Source organism: Astatotilapia calliptera, chromosome 17, assembly GCF_900246225.1.
Source record: "Astatotilapia calliptera chromosome 17, fAstCal1.2, whole genome shotgun sequence".
NCBI classification, from domain to species: domain Eukaryota; kingdom Metazoa; phylum Chordata; class Actinopteri; order Cichliformes; family Cichlidae; genus Astatotilapia; species Astatotilapia calliptera.
Window position 1 is genome coordinate 18,958,778 of NC_039318.1, and position 11,386 is coordinate 18,970,163.

At 41.3% G+C, this 11,386-nt stretch overlaps 1 protein-coding gene and 1 non-coding gene across 3 annotated transcripts in view; one reads left to right on the forward strand and one right to left on the reverse strand.

The window, feature by feature from the left end:
• The window catches only part of grip1 (glutamate receptor interacting protein 1), a 67,249-nt gene extending 66,332 nt beyond the window's left edge, over positions 1 to 917 (reverse strand). Inside the window, exon 1 of one of the 2 annotated variants that reach the window (XM_026146165.1) lies at positions 643 to 917. In XM_026146165.1, coding sequence (XP_026001950.1) covers positions 643 to 697 — 55 coding nt within the window. In that variant the 5' untranslated portion in view covers positions 698 to 917. Of the gene's footprint in view, positions 1 to 615 lie in introns of both variants that reach the window. The other variant, XM_026146162.1, reaches the window with a different exon arrangement.
• Positions 918 to 8,218: 7,301 nt separating this feature from the next.
• trnav-uac (transfer RNA valine (anticodon UAC)) lies at positions 8,219 to 8,291 on the forward strand. The gene has a single exon. It is a non-coding gene; the product is annotated as a tRNA-Val (tRNA).
• The last annotated feature ends 3,095 nt before the right edge of the window (positions 8,292 to 11,386 follow it).

Below are 11,386 nucleotides of genomic sequence, written 5' to 3' on the forward strand. Positions count from 1 at the left end.
CCAAATGCACACACTCACTGTGGGTTTAACACCCTACAGCATTCAGCCATGTGTGGCGTTATGGAGGGGGTGTTATGGAGACATTACAGGCTGCTGTCAGAAAGCCTTAGTCACCGATTTTACCGAGCACCGGTCTGTATGCCAGGCATTTAAACGGCTCACCTGTCATCATGTAGTCAAGCCCTCCATTTCCACATTCATCCAACTAAACTGAGGTCACACATTTCACTGTAACACCGCCCGCGCGCACACACTCATACAAGGGCAGACCTTCGCTTGACCAGCCGTTTATCCCGCTCGGTTTACCCGCCTGTTAGCCCGTTAGCAGCCCCACTGCTAGTAACCGGTCACCGGCTGATCAACGTAAAAATCACCGTAACGTCGCTGTAACCTCAGCCGCTGCGTCAGATTAACAGGAGACAACACACACACTCTCGCGCGCATGCATGCATGCGTACACGCGCGTGCGCCGCTCTCACTCACTCACTCACTCACTGGGTATCAGTTACCAAGTTTCACTAATTTAAAGACACCAACCGTCTGCGCGAGCTCCACCAGCGGCGCCAAACCACGCTGCACAAGAGATTGCACGAGCGATAATTAGTGTACACATACACACACTAGTCGCCGGTTTGATCGTACCTCCCTCCTGGTCCGGTTGGAGGCAGGCCGGGATGTTTTTCTTCCAGCCGGGCATGATGCACCTCAGGGCGGATAGGGAGTCCAGGGCGGCCGCTAGCAGACACACACCACCAGCAACGGAAGGAGCAACAGCAGCGGCGACAGCAACATGGCTAGTTAGCTTTAGCTTAAGCTGCTCCACTACACAGGGATCCACCTCCCCCTGCACGAGCCTACCTCTCTCTACCTCTCCCTCTTTTCAACCTCACACAGGCACGCGAGCCTCCCTCTCTCTCTCTCTCTCTCTCTCTCTCTCTCTCTCCCCACTCCTCCTCTTTGTCTATGTCTCTCTACCCCCTCCCCCCATCTGTAACTCTACCCCGCGAGCCTCGCTGTGGTCTCACGGGAGCGGGAGAGCGACGTTTACAGAGATGGTCAAAAGAAAGAGAGTGGGTGACGTGATGACCGTGAAGGAGCCCGCGAGGCACTGACGCTTTGATGTTACAGAGGTTTCTGAAGACTGTTAGAAATGTATCCAGGTTCCACTGAAGGCTCTAAAGACTGTTACAAATGTATCCAGGTTCCACTGAGAGTCCTAAAGACTGTTACAAATGTATCCAGGTTCCACTGAGAGTCCTAAAGACTGTTACAAATGTATCCAGGTTCCACTGAGAGTCCTAAAGACTGTTACAAATGTATCCAGGTTCCACCAAAGGTTCTAAAAACTGTTACAAATGTATCCAGGTTCCACTGAAGGTTCTAATGACAAATGTATCTGGTTCATAGTTTAGTTCCTACAGAAACGTTGCTAGTGGCGCACTGTTCTACTGTCTTCATTCATTCAGAGCAGAGATAGAGAGAGAATCTGTAAAGAGACAGAAAGAAATCAATAAGACTGTGAGCCAGACATCCTCCTCCAGCAGCCAGTCAGCCTGTACAGTGATGAAGATCCATAGAGGCAGAGGCGTGGAGGAACTACTGAACCAGAACCAGCAGGACATGGTCCAGAGACCATATTCTGTACACAAAGAGGTGAAAAACAGCAACAATGGACAAAATGATGACAAGATGAAAAAACAAGCAAACAAAAGAAAAACAGGCAAAAGAGCTACAAGTCGATACAACACCAACAAAAGCCACAAGTAGTGAAAAGTCATCACAAAAATATATATTCTAATAATAATTTGATGGTGATCTTGGTATTTGGTATTTTCATTGCCAAGTTGTGTCTCTTACTCTTACTTATAGTTGTAAAAGTATGTCAGCAGAATTCAGCTGAGGGGGCACAGTGACCTTTGTGAATGGGCCTGGACCCCTGGGCTGTCATAACACCAATGCTGATGCAGAATTAGAACAAAGAGGGAAAAATGTAAGTTAAAGTGAAAAAATGACAACTATTACAGAGGGAAAGAAAAAAAACAAGCATAGAGAGAAACAAACCGACAACAAATAATAACAAGAACACTGAAATATACAATATGACCACAGTGGCTCCAGAGGGACACAAAAATATTCAAAAAAATACCTCTACTGGAAATTTAAAAAAGCATAAAATCATGCAAAACGGCAACAACGAGAAACAAAAGAATGACAAAGAGATTTTTTTTTAGTTTGTTACCCAGAACACTGCAGTAGTTATTTATAGATACACATATAGTAACAAGTAATTTGGCAAGAACAGATAAGACTTTTGAATCCATGAAAGAATTGTTGAGGTTTTTTTTTCTGTAAAGAGGACCCAGAAATGCTCCTCTGGACTCGAAGAGTGAAAATATTCTGAGGACTGAATCTGAGCTTCTTTGAGATCATGAACACTATGTCCTTCCAGCCCACAGTTATTCCAGGAAGGGTTTTGTTTATTTAAGCAATGCAATCGAAGCCCAAATTTCAAAGCCAGCGTCTTTGATTGTATGGAGGATCATTATTGCACATGTTATCGTATATCTGTGAGGGCCCCAATAATGCTGAACAATTTATACACATTTGCCATTGCTTTTGGGTAACTAATGCATTAATTAATGTTTTGCTTCTTTGTTGTGAAGCACTCTGTAATACGTATATATGTTATATATATGTTTTAATATAACTATGAAAATAATGGTTTAGGCTGAATTTCATGGTGTCCATAAACATAAATCATTATGTGATTTTTAAAATAAGCTGTTGATATTTATCCAATTCTGTCTCAACCTCTTGTTGCCAGGAGCAATGTTCCCTCTAATTTTTCATGTGTCTGAGCGAACACACAAACTCCCTGAGCGATCCCGTGGACCACTGTGAGCAACAGCAGACATGGTCACTCACGCCAGCATCAAATCCATCCAAGTTACATGGTTTATTAAAATAATCAAATTACAGCATTTACATTTATGTTAGACTACTTTTAATTAACTGCTTTAGCCCACTTACAATGAAAATTAAAAAAAAAAAATCTTGTTCATGACCTGTGTAGTATGTTAACACTATTGGAAGTAAAAATAACTTGAAAACAATTTTGAAAACACAACTTTCCTTTTTTTTTTCTTTTCTGATTTTTATAAAGCTCTGACTTGTATTATGAGTATGAGTCTGTGGTCTGGGAGAGAGTCCTGTAACTCTCTGTCTGTATATACAGTATATAATGACCAATGTTGGGCAATTAATTATATAGTTACTTCTTCAAAAAAGTAACTGAGATTTTTGCAGCTGTTTACCTAAAAATGCAGCCAAGGCGTTTTTTTAAACAAACATTTCAAACTATTTACAGAACAATCAGCTGTTCTGCATCAAATTTGATGCCACACAAATTATTTGTGCAACTCCCAAAAATAATTTCTCTCCACTATGAGATGAAGGAGAACAGTCTGATACCTGCAGGCCTGACAACAGGAGATGTATCACTCCTGTAACACCTGTAACATTCAGCAGTCGCCTCATTGTTCTGACACACACAACAAAACAGTGGCTACACTACACACTAACTACACAGGATTTGCACTAAACATCACAAATGTCTCACATCTCAAAACACCGCCATCACTCCTAAAACATCCCCCCTTCCTAAAAACTAAATGCCATGTTGCCATATCATTTTTTGATTGGTCAACATGGTACATTTTTCGACCAATAGGAAAGGGTGGGGGTTTGGGGCGTTGTTTTTGCTCACAGGCGGAGAGTGCTTTCGAGCGTTTTCATTATAAAACGCCGTTTTTACCGTTTCTTCCCGCAGTAAATATAAACAACGATAGTATTCAGGAAGAAAACCAAACATTGCAAATATTTTTATCATAACTCTGGTTTTATGTGGCCTATCAACACAATTTATAAACTGGTATAAAGTCCACACTTTTCCGTCAATTGTTCCTTCTGTCCTGCTCACATCTCCAGTGGTTGTACATGTTGTCAGTGCGCAATTGCGCACATGCACAGCTTAGAGGGAACGTTGACCAGGAGATGTTTACAGGGCGGTATTACAAAGATCTGCGAATATTGAGAAATTAATTCTCACTACAGAAATGTAAAATTGATGTATTAACATACAGTTCTGGTGTTTTGTGGGCCATGTGGGTCAAAAATAAGCACAAGGGCTGACAGCCAAGTGTGAAAAAACGGACTGATCTAGTCAGTGTATTTTTAAGTTTATAGCACATCTGCAAACAACAGACCAAAATGCAGAACAGCACAAAGTCAAAAAATAAAATAAAATGAAATAAAATAAAATAAAAATGAATGAATGAAGAATGAATTTTTTAAACTTCATATAAAAGATATTTCATTATACTTTTACTAAAACATTTGGAATGATTATCCGGGAAAAGCTTCTTGTTATCAGCAGACTTGAAATGAAATGCCCAGCTGGTTTTTTTTTTTTTTTGTATTTGCCTCTCTGGATTTGTGTAGACTTCTGACCTTTGACTCCCAAACAACTTAAAATAAATGTACACCGAGCACTGCTGGGAGTGACTCCTCCTGATATCAAGACATGTTTGGGATGGTTTCTGCCTCAGTCCTAGCAGTGGGATCTTTTTAAAGCATTTCCAACCTCCTGCAGTAATTTTATTACATAGGGTATAAAATAAATATGACCCTTGTGTTTGATTTCCAGCTTCAGCTCTAAAATGAAGTGATAAAGCACACAGATGTGGGCAGCAGTGAACCTGCAGATGTATTAACAGGAAGCCACACACAGATAATGGCTGCTCGAAGATATTTGAAATCTGGTTCCTGTCCCGACTCGCCTCTGAGGAATTCACCCCATCGCCTCCCAGCTGAGGATTAAAGGGCTATTCCACTAAAAGTTTAAAGGAAAGGAGAACGTGGTGTAGGTGACGTCATGTTAATGAAGTGAGAGAGTCATGTCACCATGGCGACCGAGAGACGGGAGCATTAAAAGAAAAAGGGGGTGTTTTAATCCAAACTGTAATGTTTCTAGAAACATACTAAAGTTGTTTTTTTTATTATACTTAATGATTCATTTAACTCAAAGCTATTAAAATTAATATAAATTGCATGTAATTATCTTTCTGAGTGATTATTTGCTCTGAGTTTTATACCCTCTAAACACAGAGAATAATATTTTTGTGTGCATGTACACAAATTAGTACATATGCGACTGAACAGAAGAAAAACTTGGAGGAAATTAATATGAGTCCACAAACACCAATCAGAACATTACAGGCCATGATCATTTCAGTGTGTAACTGAGGGGTGCGATTGCCCTGTCCCACTGAAAATGAACAAAATGACTACATAAACATGACATGGAAGAACTCATTTTTGAAAACTGTGCAGATCTCAAAGTCCAGATCAAAATGATACACATACCCAGTTCTACTTTTTAAAATGTCTGGATTTAAAGATGAATCTCTGTAGGACCCATGAACCCATCTTTATCCTGCCTGAACAGGTTATGACATGATCTCTGGTGCTTCTGTGGGTCAACTTATCTCCTCTCTGAAAGGGTTTGACAAACTTTACCTTCACACTATGAACATCTTCTGAGTTACAGGCCCTCAGAGGGCAGAAGAGTGCATTGAAATTTGGTGTTTAATCCCTCATAGCTTCATGAGTACCGAGACATCAACATGATGGTGATCCACATTAAAAACAACATGTAAGCTGTGTTGGAAACTGCAACCGAATCCATTTCACACCAACTCCAAGTGTCACAATCTGAAGCCAACATCTCGTTTCTTTGTCAGTAACCAACTCTGAGCATCACAGGACATCATAGTTTAGATGAACTGCAGGAGTCTAACATCAGATTAACAGAAACAAACACCGATGCTCTGGATGTTTGATCTGATTCTGACTCACTGGACAAAAATCACCTCCTTTCTCCCACACTGTTAAAGCTATAACTGCATTAACATGACTGGAAAGAGGTTCTGTTGATCCCGCAAGTTAGAATATGCAAATTATTATTATTATGCCTTTATTCTGAATATTTTTAAAATAAAACAACAAAAAAGACAAAACCACAAACAAAAAAAACATATTCATAATTACAATAAATAACCTCACATGTTTAAAAAAGAAGTAGGAAGAAGTGCCTAATCACAAGAACGCTAACCTCAAGGTGCTTTATATTGTATGATAAAGACCCTATAATAATACAGAGAACACCCATCAATGAGTCAGCTCCCAATGACCAAGCACTTGGCGACAGTGAGAAAGAAGAACTCCCTTTAAGCAGGAAGAAACCTTCAGCAAAACCAGGCTCAGGGAGGTGCGGCCACCTGCTGTGACCAGTTCGGGGTGAGGGGAGAGAGACGGGACGAAAGACACTCTTTTATGAGTTTTTTCATGATTAAAATTTGTTTTTATGTTTTTAAGCATTCAGTCATTAACATGTTGCTGTGTGGATTATTTATGCTCAACAAGCAGGTCAGTGGAACAATATCTGCAGCTGTGGTTAAAGCTGAGAGTACTTTATCTGAAGATGTTTTTCTCCTCTTGTCAGAAATAACAGTTTAAACACAGAGACAGGTGGGACTACATCTGCAGTGGACTCTGACAGGAAGGAGTAAAAAAAAAAAGAAAAATCCCCTGTATGTCAAAACAACGGCAGCCTGTCTGACAAGTGCAGCGATTAACTGACAGCCTTCAATGTGACGAGCGGCCATCTTTCATCCCCGTGGATTGGCACAGAGAGGGAGGAGGAGGAGGGACAGGAGGAAAAGCAGCAGTGAAGCGGAAGAATGAGTCTCTGCAGGCTACAAGACAAAAAGCAGAGACTGACCTCGATATGAAGAGAGCGGGCGGGACTCGTGTGGTCCCATCAGAGAGAATCCTGCAGCTTTACAGCTCTCACACCAAACCTGCACTCACAAACTATCAGCAGTATTTATGGTGAACATTGTTTATCTCCTCACAGAGTCATCTGCACTCAGTCAGTGTGTCTTCAAATATGTTCAGACTCTCCATTTTCAGCCTGTAAGGACTCCCAGGACATCATAAAATACATCCAGTGAACTCCTGACCTCAAAAACAGCTGATCTCACCACCAGGTCCATTTAAGTCTATGCCCGGTAGCTTTGGACCATCTCACATGATCCCCAGCAGCAGCAGATGGAGCCTGGCCTAGTCCTTCACACTTAGTTCATATATAAGTTTGATGATCTTCCAGTCTAAACATGTAATTCATAATTACTGAAATCAGTGCATGCTCATTCTTCAGACTCGGCTCATGTGTTGCCGGGGGCTTCAGGGAGCTCTGTGCCAAATTTGAGGTCATCTGGTTGAGCGGTTTTCATGTTTTGGCTAAATGTTGCTCTCCATTAAAGGGACTGCTGCCTGGGAAATTCATTGCTTTATATCACAGATAAATGTGTTAACCTGAACCTTAACCACCAAAAAAACCTAAGATGGGTTTTAAAAAACCTCAAGAGCCAAAAAGTTCTAAATTTTTGCAACTCACTGGCTCTCAGAACAGAGCTGCATTGTTTCCAGTGACCAGCAGGGGGTGACTTCTCTGGCTGCAAAGAAGACATTTATTAGCCCTTTTTGATTAGCATCTACTTGAATTGTCTTGTGACAGCTCAATACGGTTTAAAGGTTTTTCATTAGGTTGTAGTACCTGGCAACAGGTACCTTTTTAAGTACCTGCTCACCCGGGGTTCCAAGTAATCTGAGGTGATCTGAAAATGTGACATCAACAGACTGAATGAGTCATGAAAGCGACTCCTTGAAAATCAATTCTGCCAATGCTGAAATCTGGCAACAAGAGAAACGTTGAGTCACATCAAGCTTATCCGAGTAGGTACTAATGGAAATGGGCTATATAGAACTTCAGACTTTGTTTGTCTCCAGTTTTAAGTCAGTGCAGCATGAGGTTCATTTAGTAAACTGTGGTGTGACTTAGAGTCAAGCACACATTAAAGCAGGGTACTTGGTGGGACAGTGTGGGTTTTGATTCAGCAGGGGCTTGCTTGCAGTTGGGTGGAGATTTCCATCTTCAGATCTTCTTTTCAGGCAGTTGATGGAGTTTGGATGTTTTGTAATCTTTGCTAATGAAGTAATGAAGTTACCATGTCAACTTAAAGGGGGTTTAGATTTGAATTAGTCACCGTTATTGATTTGGGGCAGTGAATGTGAGCTAAGCCTGGTGTGGCTAGGTGGTTCTGTGGTGTAGCGGTCATCACATCTGCTTTACACGCAGACGGTCCTGGGTTCAATCCCCAGTGGAACCACAAATCCAGCTTTGATGCCAAGAATGTCTTAGATCAGAGGTGGATAATGAATTTTGACAACTTTTTTTTTTAAAGACAAAAACATGGTCTCCTTTTCATCAGAGAGTTTATATAGTAATTTAAATGTATATGATTATTTGAAAACTGAGTCTAAGTAGAGGATTGGCTGGAGCTGTTTTTCAGACTAACCAGGTGCTACGAACATGTGGAACTTGGGAAAGTTAAATATTGCAGACGTACATGGATGAGGTTAGAGCGATAAGAGGAACATATCCCAAAAGAAATTCCACTAAACCCAGAGCTGCTGCAGTTTGGTTTGTATCCAGGAGGACAAACAGCAATAAAACAGGCAAACATCAGTGAACTCTTTTAGTATAATTTTGTGTCCAAACTCAAAGTCTCACAGCTATCAGAGGAGGTGAACGACACTCAGAGACTATGGGTGGATCAACCACAGGTGACAGGAAGTGGGGGGTTTAAATCAAACCATCACTAAACTGGAACTCATGCACCAAATCCCCATCTTTTATATACAGTCTCAAAGCCTTGGTGTGGCCCTTCTAGTAGCTTCCAGGAATTCATCAATCAGACTAAAGTGGACTTTTAGGGAGGGAGGCTCTTAAAGAAACAGGAGAGGATAGACTGAGGGGCTTCATTTAGTATAAGGACTATTTTGACAAGTTAATTAGAGTGGGGAGTCCATGTGGCTAATGTCATCTTTTATTTACAGTTTATGGGGAAACCAAAACCAAAACTGCAGCTCTTGGTGCTTCAGCCTGAGCTTCATCTGTCGGACCCTGAGCTTGGGAGCTTCATTAACATGCAGGACATGAACACAGTGATGAACTCAGGTGAGCCTGCGAGGATTTTTCATCTTCATCAAGCCAAGGCTGATGATAAGCTGATGAGTCTGAAAGTGTGAATGGATTAATGATCGTCTTCATTGCGTCTCCGTCGAGTTAGAGAAATAAAAAAAAGTGCATCATCATTATTTCCTCAGAGATTTCAGAAGAAGACTGTGAGTACTTGAGATGCAGCTGTAGCCTCATTTCATAGATTACTGTCAAACGCTGTCAATGCTTTAACACACTCGTATGCAAACACGCACACACACGCTGGAATCACAGCGTGCATATGTCAGAGGCTGCATTATGTGTCAACAGAAAGAGAGAGCGCCTGGGGGTTTGTAAACATCCCACTCAACTGATCTGTGACTCATCACACACACCACTCTGCTCCCGCCTCTGTGAGGACCCCTCACTAATGCCAAGCATGTCCTTTTCCTTCTCTCGGACTCCAACCTGAACCTGAAAATCAGGCCTGGAGAAGCTCCAGCTGCACCCGAAGCAAGGACAAGCTGAAGCTGAGGCTGGTTCTTCCGAAGGCAGACATGAACACGCCCCCAGCCTCATGTTTCCATAATTTCAGAGTGTGTTACACTGACTCACAGTAACGCAGAGGAGACTCTGTGGTCTTTTCGTGCGTTACTTTGTTTGTTTTTCCTTCTTTTGTTGTCATTTTGTGCAAAAGCCATGTATTTGTTTGTGTTCATGGATGCAGCTGGTGATGAGCCTGTTATAGTGAAAATCAGCATGAATTTGTAATGTTTCTAATGTATTTCAGCAGGAAACTATTCCCTGTCTGCAGTTGTCCAGACAAAGTGGGAACACATCACCATGGTAACCAAGAAAACAGAGCCTTAAAAGAAGTGGCAACCTAAACGTAAGCGAGCAACGCATCCTGAATCCTTCAAAGAAAAGATAATTATGTGTGGAAATCAGTGACGTGCACAACTCAAATTTGGGTCTTTGTGTGAGCTGCATTTGCTTCTCTGCCAACATGTCCGACCTCACATTTTGTTTGTCTGTTAAAAGTGGAAAGAATAAAAAAATAAAATTATCCCCCCAAAAAAGAAGAAGTGGAAATAACCCTGCTCATTTCACTCAGAACAGAGATTCAATCAGAACATCTCTTACAAACTGAGAAGTCTATCTTCTTCTGCCTTTCTTTCTCTCCCACTGCCTCCTAATATGCCTATCCCTCTCCTCTTCTTCTCTTTCCTTTATCACAGTTTCCACCAGCACCTGCTGACCAACAGCATTGAGGTAGTTATTGGTAATATGGGCTCCGACTGATGCACTATGGAAATTTCATTCTCCTTTACCCATAGGTTTGGTTTAGCAAAGATTATACACTTGATGCATCCCTCCACATTTGTTCTACATTGTTCATGCATTTTGAACTGTCCTGTAGATTCACACAGTTAAGCAGCTCACATGGAGCTCAGTCCGTGTAATACAGCTGTGAATTTTTTCTTCAGTTCAGGATGTACATGTTTCTGATCTGATTAAAAATGTTCTAACTGTGCTAAGCACTCAACTTCAAGGAGTTTTTCTCTTCATTTACTTTTATGACATCACCAAGAGCAGCTATTCCTAATCTCAGGCTGAGGGGGAGGGGCTAAAACTGCCTTTTTAAGACAGAAGATGAATGTGAATCATGCAAAGCTGCCCTAGCAGAGTCCGAGGATAAAATACAGTCACCATTTACTAAGAGCAATATTTTATTTTATATTAATTCCTGAATTTCACGCAGATGACTTTTAACATCAAATAAAATCCAGATTTCATTTTAATGTTCATATTTACACAGTGAGACTCGTTGTTTTAGTCCCTAGAGGATCCTACAGTACACCTCTGAAAACAGTCATGTCCTCACAACATCAGCATTACACACACACACACACACACACACACACACACACACACACACACACACACACACACACACACACACACACACACAGAGACTGAATTGCATACTGAATGCATTCAAGCAACAAAAACAGCATCCTGAATATCCTGAGTGCGTCTCCCGCATGTATAAAATTACTGTGTGTGTGTGAGTGGTGATTCATTTCTGAGCAGAGGATAATATGCTCAAAATAGCTGTAAACACACACAGGCACACACACACAGTTTACAGATCCTGTTAAAGGGCGGAGCTCTCACTGAGGCTCTGAATAAAAACACCTGCTGCAGGTGAATCACAGCATTGAACACTGCTTGTAAAACTGCTGGATTCAAGAACACAGT